General features: G+C 50.8%; 1 protein-coding gene across 2 annotated transcripts in view; it reads left to right on the top strand.

Annotated features, from left to right (window-relative positions):
• INPP5D (inositol polyphosphate-5-phosphatase D) overlaps positions 1-16510 on the top strand; it is a 153460-nt gene that overhangs the window by 16549 nt on the left and 120401 nt on the right. For both annotated transcript variants that reach the window (XM_003936730.3, XM_010347208.3), the window contains exon 2: positions 2435-2498. In XM_003936730.3, the coding sequence (XP_003936779.1) occupies positions 2435-2498 (64 nt within the window). The remainder of the gene's footprint in view (positions 1-2434; positions 2499-16510) is intronic.

Below are 16510 nucleotides of genomic sequence, written 5' to 3'. Positions count from 1 at the left end.
CCAAAATAGACTGCAGCATATCACTCTTCTTCGTAACTAAGCAAAAATGATACCAAAGTAAGCGAGCCAAAGACACAAAAGGGAATTCACAGAAAAAGAAATACAGGTAACTAAACATGAGAACATGCCGAAGGATCTTTCTCATAAAGAAAGGCAAATTAAAGCAAGTTATCTTTCTCACCTCTCAGATTGGCAAAGATTAAAAGGTCTGATAACAGCCAGTCTGCAGGGTGTGGGGAAGTAGACACTTTCATATCCGGTTAGTAGGAGAAAAAAAATGCCACAGCTTCATTGAAAGACAGCTGGTAGTCTCTATTAAAACAGCAAATGCCCACCCAGGTCATTTAGCCAGTGATTTATGTACAATCACTAATACATGTATAACACATGGTAAAACATGATGAAAATGATAATAAACCATCTCTCACTTGGCCCTGAGAAGACGGCTATGATCTTTTTCGATGAAAAAAACAAATTTCAGAAAACGGTATATGTAGTATGCTATTATTTGCATCTAAAAGATATGTATATATAAGCTTATGGTTATGTTTAACATTTCTGAACTGAGTTACAAACAGGAATAGGAAATCTAAGAAGAGGGACTCATGGGAGTAGGGAAGAAGATGTTTATTTTTCATTTTATATCTTTCTGTATAGTTTTCAAATTTTCTAAAGTTAATATATAATTTTAAAAATCTAGTTAAACAGGGCCAGGCTGGTGGCTCATGCCTGTAAACCCAGCACTTTGGGAGGCTGAGGCAGGTGGATCACTTGAGGTCAGGAGTTTGAGACCAGCCTGGCCAATATGGTGAAACCCCAGTCTCTACTAAAAATACAAAAATTAGCCAGGCGTGATGGCAGGCACTTGTAATCCCAGCTACTTGGGAGGCTGAGGCAGGAGAATTGCTTAAACCAGGGAGGTGGAGGTTGCAGTGAGTTGAGATGCCACCATTGCGCTCTAGCCTGGACCACAGAGTGAGACTCAGTCTCAAAAAAAAAAAAAAAAAATCTGGCTAAACAATAACTTATCAATAACATATGTAAATGCTCAGTGGAGTGCCTGTACCTGGGAGGGGCTCGTGTGTGGAGCTTCTGTTCTGAGGCACTGGTTTGATTACAAAGACTGGTCCTAGGCCGGGCGCGGTGGCTCACGCCTGTAATCCCAGCACTTTGGGAGGCCGAGGCGGGTGGATCACGAGGTCAAGAGATCGAGACCATCCTGGTCAACATGGTGAAACCCCGTCTCTACTAAAAATACAAAAAATCAGCTGGGTATGGTGGTTTGTGCCTGTAATCCCAGCTACTCAGGAGGCTGAGGCAGGAGAATTGCCTGAACCTGGGAGGCGGAGGTTGCGGTGAGCCGAGATCGCGCCATTGCACTCCAGCCTGGGTAACAAGAGCGAAACTCCGTCTCAAAAAAAAAAAAAAAAAAAAAAGACTGGTCCTGTCTAGGGGGCTCTAAGGGCCAGGTGAACCTTCAAAGCTTATGAGAATCTTATGTAGCAAAATGGGGCAAGATTATGATAGGTGGGAACAGATCAGCAGTTTTAAGAGTGAGCCTAAGATCCAAATGGCTTTCCCCTAATCTCCTGACAGCCCGCTGGATTCCGTGGGTGCTGGCTGCTTGCCAGGGTGTCAGCAGGCTGAGGACCACCCCGGCATGCCCCTCTCCCAAGGTGCTAGGACTTGGCAGCTCCAATCTCCTCTCAGAGGTTTTAGGAAAGTAAACAGTACCATCTCCTTGTCACACTGGGGATGACTGTACCAAAGGAAGGTAGAGCTTCTAGAAAGAGAAGAGAATTTGGAATTCCTAGCACTTCCTTGTCAGAAACAAACCCAAGACTTGCTCTTCAGCTGTTGGGGCAAATCCAGGTCTCGGCAGGGCTGGTGGCCCAACACCTGGGAGATAATCCACGGAGCACAGTGTCCAAGGGGAGGAAGCCATGTGGGGGTGGCAGGGAGCTCAGCAGGAACGAGGTGCTGGGTGAGCCCTGCCCTGGCCAGGTGGCCCCTCTGCAGCTGTGCCCGGCTCCCATGCGCCACAGGCCACGGTGCTCGGCTCCACTGGAGTTGTGTTTCTTCTTCAGACGCCCCCTTCTTGCTCTATCTTCTTGGCAGCCGAGAGGTTATGAAAGCCCTCCATAGTGGCAGACTCCTTTAGGCCAAACCCTGTGGCTGCCAGGTCCCCACATAAATGACCCCCCAACCTTTTCCTGGTGCTCCGTGAGTGCAGAAGGGATGGGAGAATCAGAGTGCCTCAGCCCAGGATTGCTGGACGTCAGGGCTTACCTCCATCTCAGAGAACAGTCAGCTCCGAAATTCAGAGACTTTGTATCCAGATGCCTCAAGCCGTGTCAGGAAGTCGTGTCTTTTCAGTTAGGAGGAAACCGGGTTTTCCTGCATGGGTTCTAATAAACATTTTGATCTATTTCAGGTATCGGAATTGCGTCTACACGTACAGAATTCTGCCCAACGAAGATGATAAATTCACTGTTCAGGTGAGTCCTTCGTAAACCTAGAAATCTGAACCCGACTTCAGCCTGTACTGGCAGAGAAAGGGTAGAAACGAAAAGGAAGAAAGTGTGTGCGCGGGTCGCTGGACATGGTGGCTGGGCTGAGCCCGGCTTCCTCCCAGACATCCGTGGGGTGGCTGAGCAGGTCAACCGTGGCCCTCCAAGTGACCCTGCTCTGTGACATGACGGCGTCGCATGCCACAGGGTATTTGTGTCCACGGGTGTGAGAGGAAACGAAGGTGAAGCAGACTGCCCAGAGATGAAGGGAAAGGAGGGGCTGCGGCTTGGCTGATTGCTGTCTTCAGTGTCTCAAAGGAGAGAGAGGAAGTGGCTCGGGAGGGAGAGGAGGGAGGTGAACCTGCAGGAGAAACAGACCGCGTTTTCGGAGGGGCTGGAAGACAGGCACAGAACAGCGCGCTTCCGTATGTAGATCTCCGTCCTGTCTGAGGCTGATGCTCAGAGCATCTGATTTCACCATGCAAAGTCAAAATGTGCAAAACGTGCAGTTAATTTTTTTTTTTTTTTTTTGAGATGGAGTTTCTCTCTTGTCACCCAGGCTGGGGTGCAGTGGCAACATCTCAGCTCACTGCAACTTCCGCCTCCCAGGTTCAAGCAATTCTTCTTCCTCAGCCTCCTGAGTAGCTGGGATTACAGGCGCCTACCACCATGCCCAGCTAATTTTTGTATTTTGGGTAGAGATGGGGTTTTACCACGTTGGCCAGGCTGGTCTCGAACTCCTGACCTCAAGTGACTAGCCCTCCTCAGCCTCCCAAAGTGCTGGGATTACAGGTGTGAGCCACTGTGCTCAGCCATAGTTCAATTTGAAAAGAAAAATCAGCTGTACCTATCGAGCCTGGGAAGAGCAATGTTGGCACTGGAGGAGTTTGGTTGAAAAGAAAGTGTAAGTGGGAGAGGAGAAGCCGGGTACACTGGCCGGCTTCCAAGCTTGAAGGGAATGATTCATTTTGTGCAGAACTAGGGTGCAGTAGTAGACAGGGAGCTGGGCTCAAGGTGGGGGAGATCATAGCCAAGTCCCTGGGGCAACCCCCCTCCCAGAAATGTGTCAAGAGGGAGAGCATGGGGGGCCGGGCGCGGTGGCTCAAGCCTGTAATCCCAGCACTTTGGGAGGCCGAGGCGGGTGGATCACGAGGTCGAGAGATCAAGACCATCCTGGTCAACATGGTGAAACCCCGTCTCTACTAAAAATACAAAAAACTAGCTGGGCATGGTGGCGCGTGCCTGTAATCCCAGCTACTCAGGAGGCTGAGGCAGGAGAATTGCCTGAACCCAGGAGGCTTAGGTTGCGGTGAGCCGAGATCGCGCCATTGCACTCCAGCCTGGGTAACAAGAGCGAAACTCCGTCTCAAAAAAAAAAAAAAAAAAAAAAGAGGGAGAGCATGGTGAGCACAACACCCCTCAGGAAGATGGCTTATGGGGATCAAATGAACTGCCTCGAGGATCGACGTGGTTGAGAGAGAGAGACCCAGGGGTGTGTTTAATCCAGCCTGGCACAGGTCTGTTTGCTGCAAGGCCTCCTTGGGAGTTGCAAGTTTGGGCTCAAGTGGAACCACTCCCTGCATAGTTAGGCTGGCCTTGCTGCCTCGTCCTCCTGCCCCTGCCTCCACAGCAGCCTCTAAGGCGCATCTGCTGGAAGGCTTTCCGCTGGGCTGGGGCGTCCGCAGCTTTGGCCTGCTTCTTAGCAGTCGCCAGGAGCGGATGTTGGCACACCTAGTACAAGACCGTCGCTTCAAGTGCTCGGCAGCTGTTTGCCATGGGAGTGTCTCTCGGACATGGGCTCTTCACCATGGGTGGGATGTGACCAGCTGAGGGGAGCCTATCTGGGGCAGGCGCTTGTCACCAATGCCCTCTACCATTTTTTCCAAGTCTAGCAGGGCATGAGCTTTCCTGGTAGAGTTGGCATCTGTGATAGGTGGCTTGCCGAGAGGAGTCGGTAGACTCTCTTAAGTTAAAAGTTGGTCGATGCTTTTGATCTTTTTTCCCTTTGTGGTTTCTTCTATTCCTTCAAAGTGAAGACAACTTTAAGTATGACTGGAAAAGACATGACTCTGTGGCTTCTAGTGGCGTCGGTGCCCGCAGCCTGTAAACGTGGACTGCGTCTCCGCTTTGCTCCTCCCTCATCAGCACACTCTTGCTGCTGTGACGTCCTGTGACCCTGGGAACTGCTGATGAGATCCGGGGCCTCATCGGGCTTTAAGGGTACCGGGAACAGAAACTCGCCTTGGCTGACTCTGCAAGGGGGAAGGGGCGGGCGGCCTTTGTGAAGACGTGCAGAGCCAGGAAGGAGAAGGCCGTCCTAGGCCCTTGGGACCAGAAGAGCATGGGGTCTGCACGCGGCTTCTCCCGTGGCTCAGCTCTTCTCTGGGGGGCTGCTCTTCCCCTCCAGCAGCCTTTCTTCTCAGTCCCCAGTCCCAAGAGGGAGTCTGATGGCTCAGCCCCCATGGCTTTCTCTGCATGGGCCACTCAGGGGCTGCTCGTCTGTGTGTGGATCGGCTGTCTCAGAGCAGGGGCCTCCATCTACCACTCAGAGATGGGGACAGAGTCATGGCAGCGTGGCTCCTTAAGGCCTCAGCGAGGGCAGCAGGCAGGCAGCTTTCACAGAAGAAGGGTGGCTCTGCTCCTGACCCTGGCCCTGGGCCTGTGACCTCCTGAGTAGCCGACATAGTACAGGGAGCTGTGGGCGTAGGTGGTCTGAAGAGGTTTCCCCCACTTTAAGGTGAATTAAAGGGGAATTCTCATAGGATTCTCACAGGTGGACTCACCTATGACAATCTACCTCCGAGAGTAAATGACAGCAGATGTCTCCTGAGGACCAAGTGCACGCTCACGCCCAATTAGGCAGACTCAGAGCCCTTCGGGAAGCTTCAGCAGTTACTGATCACTGCCTAGTTTAACTCGAGTTCCTCTTTTCATGTTGAGGCAAAACCTCACAGTCTCTTCTGAACTTAGCCACAGTTTCTAAATAACTCATTCCTGACACCTGAGTCTGTTCAGTGCCACCAGAACGTGAGGCTCCCAAAAACAAGAATCTGGCCTGACACGTTCCAAGTGAAGCCCCGAAAGGCTTTCATGGATTCTCGGTTCAGTAACTTCAGCCCCTTTCCTTGGGACTTCGGTTCTCTTGTTAACACCAAAGCTCTCCTCTTCAGTTTTGCAGACACACTTCATGGTGTGGCCCCCATGTCACGCCCACGCCAGTCTCGTATCAATCAGGGAAAGGAGCCACCTCACCTGGGGGACTCTCTTCTCTCACTCCGTCTTCCACAGACTTAAAAAATATCCGAGATGGGAGGGCAGGATGCAAACTGTAGCTTCATCCAACCCCCTCGTTCTAAATATGAGTGTTGCTGAGAAGTGCGGAAGTTGGAGCTCACAGCCAGGCCTCCAGGGCTCCCCGGCCGAGCTTGCTTCCTTCCAGCCTAGAAGGTGTTTCTAAGCCTGGCTGGAGTCCCCTGGGGAAGGATGGGCCCAGGACTCTGCCCAGAGGGACAGGGAGGCAGGGCAATGTGGCCTCTCAGAGAGCTGGGCCTCTTGTCCTTCACATGGTTGTAGATAATATTTGATCTCAGGTGGCATCTGTGTCTTCTGGTAAATCAGCAAGGCACCCCTAGGATGAAAGCAGACTCCATCCAGCTGGGATCAGGGTTCAAGTCCAATCTGGCCAACCATGTGGCCCTGGGCAAGGACTGCCAGGAAACTGCTGGAAAGTAGAGATCACACATGGACCTTCCAGCTTGAGGAAGCTGCAGGGAAGGAGGATGGAGAGAGCAGGGAGCTGGAGGCGCTTTAGAGGGTTCCAGGCAGTGCGGGGAGTGGCGGGGGAAGGAGGGACGAATTTTGGAGTTCCATCTCCCACAGCTCTGCTCTTTGGTCTGTGGGCTTCGTGTCTTCAGGGACTTGAGTGGGGTCTGGAATTGCTCACCAGCTGCTGTGCCACTCAAACCCCGAGAACCTTCTGGACTGGAGCCTGCACTGCTGGTCCTGGTTGAGGGAGGGTTGGGCAGTGCTCAGCCCTGCATGAGGCCAGGGGAAGGCAGGATGGCTCAGCCCCGCAGGCCTGACTGTCCCACACCAAGACAGCACGTTTCTTGTGAAGCCTAGACTCCTTCCTTGACTTGGAAAGGGAAGTGACTCTCCCCTAAGAGAAGCGGTGCCCATCGAGCTGCTGACTGCAGGCTGAGCTGGGAGGCTGCGGCCACGTTCGAAACAGCCCCACCCTGGGAAAGTAGGGAAGAGTCTGAGGCTGTCACGGGCCAGCTCCAGGGTGGCCAGGGAGGCCTGGAGCAGCCTCAGATGTGTTGCATAAATGGCTGTCTCCAACCCAGGGCCCAGGTGAAGCAAAAGGTATCCTTCACTCCATCCTGCAACCTGTCGGCCCTTGCGTCCTTTCGGACATTCTTCCTACCAGGAGGAATAGAGCAGAAAATGAAAACTGCCTGTGATCCCCTATCGCGCCAGTGTTCTCTGTGAACGTCCTGTCTTTTCTTGAGGTTGAGATTGTATCTATGGTATTGATTGTTTCCGTCAAGATGGGAGCAACCCCAGGTGTTTTCGTTTGTTTTGTTTTGTTTTGTTTTGTTTTTGAGACAGGGTCTCACTCTGTAGCCCAGGCTGGAGTGCAGTGGCTCAATCTCGGCTCACTACAACCTCTGCTACCAGGCTCAAGTGATTCTCTCACCTCAGCCTCCCGAGTAGCTGGGACTACAGGTGTGCACCACCACGCCCAGCTCAATTTTGTATTTTTCTGTAGAGACAGGGTTTCACCATGTTGCCCAGGCTGGTCTCGAACTCCTGAGCTCAAGTGATCTACCTGCTGTAGCCTCCCAAAGTGCCTGGATTACAGGCATGAGCCACCACGCCCGGCCACACCCCCAGGTTTTAATGCAAGTTTAGATGAAGAGAGAGTTAGAAAATATGTATCTCATAGAACCTTTCATTATTCTTTCACAATTCGGAAGAGAAATTCAGCGGCCTGATTCATTCCGGTGAGTTCTAAAGAAGAGACGCTCGTGACTCCAGTCCCTGGTCCCTGACGGTGGCTGTCACGTAGCTCTGGGCGGCATGGCTTTTGGAGAGGAAAAACAAAACAACTTTCTAAAAGCTGTTCCGTCACACGCGTCCGGGAGGTGAACGGCTGAGCATTGTTATTAAGCTCAGGAAGCGAGTGGCAGCTGTTACTGTTCTGAGTGGTCACCGAGTGAAGTAAAGATTCCGTCTGAGCCGCCAGGCAAAGGATGTGGCTCTAACACACTTCCTGAAGTTGCACAAGAGACACAGAAAAGGCTCAGGACAGAAGCCTCGCACGGCCAGGGCCCTGTGTGGGCTCCACAGCCACGCCGAGGACAGCGGGCCCCGGTGGGGGGTCCATGCTGGAGGAGGGGTTCCTTTATGCCCTGACACTCACCTTCTAGAAGCTTGTGTTTTGAATTGGCTTTTCTGTCTACTGCAGAATATGGACAGATCTATTTTCCAAGCCTCTGAATATCTCAAAATGCCTTTAGCTGTCTACACTTTCAAAAGGTAATTTGATAGATACAAAATTCTTGGAACCAACTGTTTGCTCAACATCCTATACGAGGTACAGCACTGTCTTCAAGAATGTAGTGTTATGGGCTGGGCAGGGTGGCTCATGCCTGTAATCCTAGCACTTTGGGAGCCTAAGGCAGACAGATCACCTGAGGTCAGGAGTTCAGGACCAGCCTGGGGAACATGGTGAAACCCTGTCTCTACAAAATATGCAAAAATTAGCCGGGCATGGTGATGCTCGCCTGTAATACCAGCAATTCGGGAGGCTGAGGCAAGCGGATCGCTTGAACCAGAGAGACAGAGGTTGCAGTGAGCTGAGATATCACCACTGCACTCCAGCCTGGGTGATAGCGCAAGACTCTGTCTCAAGGGTAAAAAAAAAAAAAGGAATATGGTGTTATGAATAGCTCTAAGTACGAAATCCAAGGCCAAAGTTGTGCTGGTTCCAATAGAGGGGACCCATTTTTAATTTCTTTCTACTTTGAAGCTGGTGGGAATTCTTTTCCTGCTTTATCATTTTCCTTTCATGGATAGTACCTAGAAAGTGTCCGGCTTGTTCACTTTGCGAACTCAGATTTTTCTTTGACTCAAAAGACTTTTCTTCAGTTAGGTCTCAGAGTATGTTTTTATTCCAGCTCTTCTGGCATCTTTCTCATAATCCCTTGAGATAGCCAAGCCCCACCTCATTCTCTAGCCTCCTGGGGCACACATGCCCTTGTGACTGAGCAGCCCCTCCCTCTTATGTGGCTGCAAGATCCCTGATCCTGTCCCGAGTCTTTCAGAGAATTCTGGAAAGAGTATCCACGCCATTTGTGATCTCTACCTCCACATGACTGTCTTTATTTTCTCCACATCCCTACTGGGGCTTTGTCCTTACTTCTCCATGTTCCAGAGCATTCTCGGCCACCTTGCCCCACATCATGGACCCGTTTCCTCTCCTTTTCACTCAAAGCAGAATTGACTTCAACTTGTACTGTGTACTTGATAAGTTCAGACTGGGGAATCGGATGCAAGTGTAACCAATGAGCTGTGCAGGAAGGGCTTTGCAGGTTTCTAGTAAGGGTCTATTTGTCCTAAAAACAGACATAGGGATAACATAGCCTCTTTCTTTTTTGAGACAGAGTTTTGCTCTTGTTACCCAGGCTAGAGTTTAATGACGTGATCTGGGCTCATTGCAACCTCTGCATCCTGGTTTCAAGTGATTCTCCTGCCTCAGCCTCCCAAGTAGCTGGCATTACAGGCATCTACCACCCTGCCTGGCTAATTTTTTTTTTTTGTCGAGACAGAATCTCACTCTGTCACCCAGGCTGGAGTGTAGTAGTGCATTCTTGGCTCACTGGAACTTCTGCCTCCCGAGTTCAAGCAATTCTTCTGCCTCAGCCTCCCAAGCAGCTAGGATTACAGGTGTGTGCCACCATGCCTGGCTAATTTCCTATATTTTTAGTAGAGATAGGGTTTCATCATGCTGGTCAGGCTGGTCTCAAACTCCTATTCTCGTGATCCACCTGCCTCGGCCCCCCAAAGTGCTGGGATTACAAGGTGAAAGCCACCACAGCTGACCTAATTTTTGTATGTTTAGTAGAGACACAGTTTCACCATGTTGGCCAGGCTGATCTTGAATTCCTGACCTCAGGTGATCCACCCACCTTGGCTTCCCAAAGCGCTGGCATTACAGGCGTGAGCCACCACACCCGGCCAAGATAGCCTCTTTCTTACCTTTGGAAACTGCCATAGGATGAGACAGCCGGGTCTCTGCTGCTACCTTGTAACCATGAGGAGAGGTAGCTGGCGAGTTAGGCCGAAACACAAAAGGAGAAGCGAACCTGGGTGCTGGATGATGCCCTTGAATTTGTTGAACAGAATGAAGCAACCTGGGATCTGCCCTGCCTCTATATTTTCTGTTTTGTGAGTTAATTCATTCCTTTCTGCTCGAGTAGTTGAGTTAGGGTTTTCTAACAGCTAAAAGTGTCCTAACATACAAAGGTTTAAATTATCCTAGGGAAATTTCAAAGCAGAAAAGTGAAAATATCAAATTGAATATTGAGTTTCACTGCACCAAATGCCCACGAGCCATGGTCTGGCAACGTAGTCCCAGGATCTTCCCTCTCTTTAGCCTGTGCCGTGTTTCAGGGACCCGCTCAGCCAGGTCCCAGACATTCCTAATGACTTGTGTTCCTGTCAGACATTCCTGGGCTCAGTATCTCTTTCTTCAACCCTAACCAGAAAAAGCACAAAAATCAATCAGTATTTCAACAATCTCCGTGTGCTGGGGAGACATGTTGATTACTTGCTTATTGCAGAATGGTTTCACTTCTCATCTTGACTTTGCCCTTCAAGATCAGGTTCCGGGTCTAATTGTCTGTAACTATCAGATTTGCAAGAGGCCACTTAGGGTTTACCAAGTAAAAGAAAGTCTTTCTGAGAGCCTTGCTTGATCACCCCAGAAAAATAGTCACCCTACCCTTCACCTCTTGCTCTTTAACCCCTTACTCTCCTTTCTTTTCTTTGTGACACTTGTGACTATCCGATTTTATATTTTAAAATATATTTTTATATTGATTTATTTATTGTCTATATTAGAACTATTTCTAGCATATAGTGAGTGCTTGAAAAATATTTACTGAATGAATTAACTTTTCTGCCACCATTAAGAAGCTAGGAAGTGGCCGGGCGCGGTGGTGCAAGCCTGTAATCCCAGCACTTTGGGAGGCTGAGGCGGGTGGATCACAAGGTCAAGAGATCGAGACCATCTTGGGCAAGATGGTGAAACCCCGTCTCTACTAAAAATACAAAAAATTAGCTGGGCATGGTGACACATCCCTGTAATCCCAGCTACTCAGGAGGCTGAGGCAGGAGAATTGCGTGAACCCAGGAGGCGGAGGTTGTGGTGAGCCGAGATCGCGCCATTGCACTCCAGCCTGGGTAACAAGAGCAAAACTCCGTCTCAAAAAAAGAAGAAGCTACGGAGTGCTACAGGTTTCACTTAAAATTATGATTTATCACCAGGTGTTGTGGCTCATGCCTGTAATTCCAGCACTTTGGGAAGCCAAGGCAGGCGGATCATGAGGTCAGGAGTTCAAGACCAGCCTGACCAATATGATGAAACTCTGTCTGTACTAAAAATACAAAAATTAGCCGGGTTTGGTGGTGGTACACTTCTGTAATCCCAGCTACTCAGGAGGCTGAGGCAGGACAATCACTTGAACCGGGAGGCAGATTGCAGTGAGCTGAGATCGCACCAGTGTATTCCTGCCTGGGCAACAGAGCAAGACTCTGACTCAAAAAAATATATATATATTATTTCTCTTGCCCTTGCTGCAGTTATCAATCTTAAATTTGGCCTCCATGGGATCCACCGTTATCTACTGACTTGCATTTCTTGTCTTGGTCAACTTCCTCTGCATTTGGGAAGGGTTCTCCTTTCTGGGCTCAGTTCTGCTGTAGCTCCCTTCAAAGTGGATTCTCATTTCAGCACTGAACTGAGCTTCTCATTTTGCTGCAAGCCTGCCTTGCCTGGCTGGTCTCTGTGTCACTGGCCCTGTCGTTTGCTCATTTTTCTCCTCTTGGGATTTTCACTCCTGAGTCATCAAGGCCTTGCCTTCTGAAAACGCCCATGGAGGCTGCCGCTGCTTCCGAGATGTCCCGATCAAGCTCCAGCAGCTGCATTTCCGCAGAAGGCTCTTCCCCGGGCCTTGAGGGTGATGTACTGTCCTAGTGCCCTCAGGAAAGCAGTTTATTCTCTTAGGCTCTGTTTGCTCCTCAGAAACAGTGGGAGGCCGGCAGTCCTTCTCTCCTGTGGAGGTTTTGAGGACTAAAGGAGATGGCTTATGTAAATACGCAGCTCACGTCTGATGCGTGACTCCATGGATGACTGTTTTAATATGGCGAGGATGCACAGAGGCCAGTCAATTCACTGACGCCAATGCAGCGTCACTGCGCAGAGGCCCTGGCCTGTGACTGGCCAAGAGTTGGGGATACCAGGTACCGGGAGAGAGAAAGGGCTAAGACTTTGGGACACAAAAAACTCAGGAGTCCTGGGATTGGCAGCAAGGCTGTCCGGGGGGCCTTGGAGAGGAGGACGAGTGCCTGGAAATCCCGACGCCCTGGATCAGGACCCAGGAGCAAGGGCCATGGGGGAAGGAGGCACCAAGTAGGACCCCTAGACCCTGTCTGCCTTGGGACGCTCTGAGAACTGGGGTTGTCCTGTGCCTGCCCACTGGGCCCATGTCACCCCTGCTTTGAATAACTGAGGAAGACAGAGGCGGGGTGAGGGCAAGGACGGGTGCCTGGGGTTCCACCAGATGACAATAAGGGAGAGCCTTAGGGCATGGTGGCACACGCCTGTAATCCCACTGCTCTGAGAGGTCGAGGCAGGTGGATCACGAGACCATCCTGGCTAACACAGTGAAACCCCATCACTACTAAAAATACAAAAATTAGCTGGGCGTGGTGGTTCGTGCCTGTGGTCCAAGCTGCTTGGGAGGCTGAGGCAGGAGAATCGCTTGAACCCAGGAGGCAGAGGTTGCAGTGAGCCAAGATCACACCACTGCACTCCAGCCTGGGCAACAGAGTGAGAATGTCTCAACAACAACAGCAACAACAACAAACAGGGATTCTTGAGGACACAGGAGGAACCAGAGGGAGGACCCCGCAGGTCCCACCTGGGGCCTGTCGGATTATCCCTTTCCGCCCTGGTTCCCCTTTGCTGACCCCTGTCAGGAGCTAGGTGCTTCATCTACCATCTTTAATCCTGGGGAAGGGTTTAGTACTACTGTTGCTATGATTACTATTCCCATTTTAAATTCAAGGAAGCAAAGGCTCAGATGAGAGGAACACTGTTTGCTTGGTTCATAAAACTTGTGACAGGACCGGGCTTGGTGGCTCATCCCTGTAATCCTGGCACTTTGGGAGGCTGAGGTGGGCGGATCGCCTGAGGTTGGGAGTTCAAGACCAGCATGACCAACATGGTGAAGCCCTGTCTCTACTAAAAGTACAAAATTAGCCAGGCGTGGTGGCGTGCATCTGTTAATTCCAGCTACTTGGGAGGCTGACGCAGGAGAATGGCTTGAACCAGGGAGGCAGAGGTTGCGGTGAGCTGAGATGGCACCATTGCACTCCAGCCTGGGCAGTAAGAGTGAAACTCTGTCTCAAAAACAAACAAACAAACAAAAACTTGTGACAGAAGAGGGATGTCACTGGAGCCGTGCTGTGGCCCCAGAGCCAGGGCACTGCCAATGTCCTGGGTTTCGCTCTTAGCCTTGGAGGGGCCTAGCTGCCTGGGCCCTGGGCCGGAGGGTGAGCATCACATGAAGGCTACCGGCCTTTGCTTCTCCAAGCGTGGTTCCCCAGCTATGGAACCGGCTAAGGGCGTTGCAGCATTGGAGCCATTATCCTTCCTGAATGAGACCCAAGTTGACTCTACTTTTAAGCCAAGGGCTGTTAGCGTTACAGCCGTATGTCCTGACTATATTTCTGAAGGGTCAGAATGACAGCTTAGGGATTCCTGACAGCTCATGCATTTATTCAGATCCCCAGATTTTTACATCTTGAAGTGAAAGGTCTCAGGAAACTTCTACAGTGAAAGGAGCTCCCCTTATGTGGGAGGAAATGAATGGCCCAGCCATTGCCTCCAAAAAACCCTCTGAGAAGCCCACTCCCTCTTCTGTGCTTCCAAATGATCCCCTCCTCAGCTTCCAATCCTCACGTTGTGGGGTGGTAGGTAGCCGGGTGTCTGCCTCCCCCAGTGAGCTGTGGGGTCCTTGAGAACAAGGGTGAGGATCTCAGTCACCCTGGTGTCGGCCCTTGGGCACAGGACAGAGGATGCCTCGCTATCCCCTGAATGAAAGGCCCACCTGGACCTGGCTTGGGAAGCAGACTTCTGTGGCCGACTCTGTCCACAAACCTCTGAGGTTTACCTTAACCTGCCCCGTTCTTAGCGGACTGTATTTCATTTTGAACAACTCCAGGAGAGAAGAATTCTAATTTCTCTCCCAAATATTGAATTAATCCACACACGAGCAGTTAGTGATTTTTATAAAGAGATTCGCCACGGAGGAGTAGTTCCTTCATTTCTACCTTCCTGACTGTCTGAGTCAAGACAGGCTGGCAGGCTGGTGGCCCTCAGGGTGCCCACCCTGTCTCCCCACCATATTTATGCCCCTCACGACTGGCAGGGAAAAGGGTCTGAAATCTTGTAATGGAGAAATGTGTTTTCCGAAATCCAAACATCTCTCACAAACATGCTACGAAGACCCTAAAAAGAGTTCTCAGCACCTCACACAGACACAAGGACAGAACTCGAGATCATAGCCCCAGCCCTTAAAGAGACAAAACAGACATTCCAACAAGCAGATTAAAAGTCACTCGGTCTGAACACTTCACTGGCAAAAAAAAAAAAAAAAAAAAGTCACTTGGGGCCCCGGTGCGGTGCCTCACACCTGTAATCCCAGCACTTTGGGAGGCTGAGGCAGGTGGATCACCTGAGGTCAGGAGTTCGAGACCAGCCTGGCCAACATGTGAAACCCTGTCTCTACTAAAAATACAAAAATTAGCCAGGCGTGGTGGTGCACACCTGTAATCCCAGCTACCCAGGAGGCAGGAGAATCACTGGAACCCGGGAGGCAGAGGCTACAATGAGCCAAGATTGTGCCACTGCACTCCAGCCTGGGCAACAAAAGCAAAAGCAAAACTTCGTCTCAAAAAAAAAAAAAAAAAAAAAGTAACTCCAAAGTCTGCAAGAAAGATACCATTGGCTGCTTGGGAAACCAGACAATAGAACTCCTCTCTCCGCTGACGAAGGCTCTGGGGACATACTTACTCCTGCAACACTAAACGCCTTCCTGCCCCAGGATCTTGGCAGCTGCCCTGCCCTGTGCCTGGGACTCTGTCCCGCAGGTCACTATGTGGCTGACTGTCCCACAGGATTCCTCCAAGGCCCTTTCCCAGGTTTCTCCATCTAATGTCATGCCCTGTCCCATGGCCGCTCCTTATTGTACTCCTGTTTTTTCTTCATAGCCCTTACCGCTGTCTGCAAGGGGGTTAGTCTCCTATTGCCACTATAACAAATTTTGGCCAACAGGGGGTTTAAAACAACACAAATTTATTATCTTGCAGTTGTGGAGGCCAGAAATCCAAAAACTCTCACTGGGCTCAAATCAAGGTATTGGCAGAGCTGTGCTCCTTCCAGAGGCGTTGGGGGAAATCCCTGTTCTTGCCTCTTCTCTTTCTAGGGGTCACCTGCATTCCTCGGCTCGTGGCCCCTTCCTCTGTCTTCAGAACCAACAATGGCTTGTCAGGCCTTTCTCATGATGCTGTTTCTAAGGCTCTCTCTGCCTCCCTCTTCCCCTTAAGAGGGCGCTTGAAAGTTGATTGAAAACACGTGAATAATTCAGGACCCTCTCCCAACCTCAAGGTCAGCCCAGGAGCAACCTCATCTCCCCCAGGAGAACAGAACAGCCACAGGTTCCAAAAGTTAGGAGGGGCTGGAGGCGGAGGCTGTTGTTCTTTCTACCACAGCAACTATCTTGACTCACTCATTTAGTATCTGTCTCCACCAAAGGATGAACCTTGTCTATCTTGCTCTCCACTGTTTCTGTAACACCAGAAGAATGCCTGGCACAGAGTAGCTGCTCAGTAAATATTTGCTACATGATTGAATGAAGGAGTAAATTTGCAATACAAACAAAGTAGGAAAGGCCTAGCAGGGAAGGAATGGAGACCTCCAGAGTCTTCCTGTTCTGAAATTATCTGATTCATTCTACAAGATTAACAAAGCCTCCCAAGCTGTGGGTGTTCAGGGCTGATGTTTCATCATCAGCTCTGCGAGATTGGCACAGCAGGCGTGGGTCTGGGATGAGTGGGGCGGCCGGAGTATCTGGGGGCTGAGCTGCCAGGCTCATCAGGGAGCTGCCCCAGGCTCTGCCCCCCAAGGCAGCTTCTCTGCAGGCTGCTCCCAGGGCTGGAGACTCCAGGCTTGTCTGCCAGCTGTCACTTCTGTCTTCCCCAGAGTACCTCAAGAGTTTTATGAAAAGAAGCAGGCTGGAAAGAAGAGAGTCTCAGGGATATGTAATGAAGGATAAAATATCCCTCGTGGGCGCTGGGCAATGGGGAAAATGGAGATTGCTTGCGTTCCTGGCCCAGTGGAATCACGAGGGCTTTTGAAACATGTGATTAGGCCGGGCGCGGTGGCTCAAGCCTGTAATCCCAGCACTTTGGGAGGCCGAGGCGGGTGGATCACGAGGTCGAGAGATCGAGACCATCCTGGTCAACGTGGTGAAACCCCGTCTCTACTAAAAATACAAAAACATTAGCTGGGCATGGTGGCGCGTGCCTGTAATCCCAGCTACTCAGGAGGCTGAGGCAGGAGAATTGCTTGAACCCAGGAGGCGGAGGTTGCGGTGAGCCGAGATCGCGCCATTGCACTCCAGCCTGGGTAACAAGAGCGACACTCTGTC

The sequence above is a fragment of the Saimiri boliviensis genome, chromosome 5 (assembly GCF_048565385.1).
Source record: "Saimiri boliviensis isolate mSaiBol1 chromosome 5, mSaiBol1.pri, whole genome shotgun sequence".
NCBI classification, from domain to species: Eukaryota; Metazoa; Chordata; class Mammalia; order Primates; family Cebidae; genus Saimiri; species Saimiri boliviensis.
This window is presented reverse-complemented; position numbering and strand designations above follow the sequence as displayed.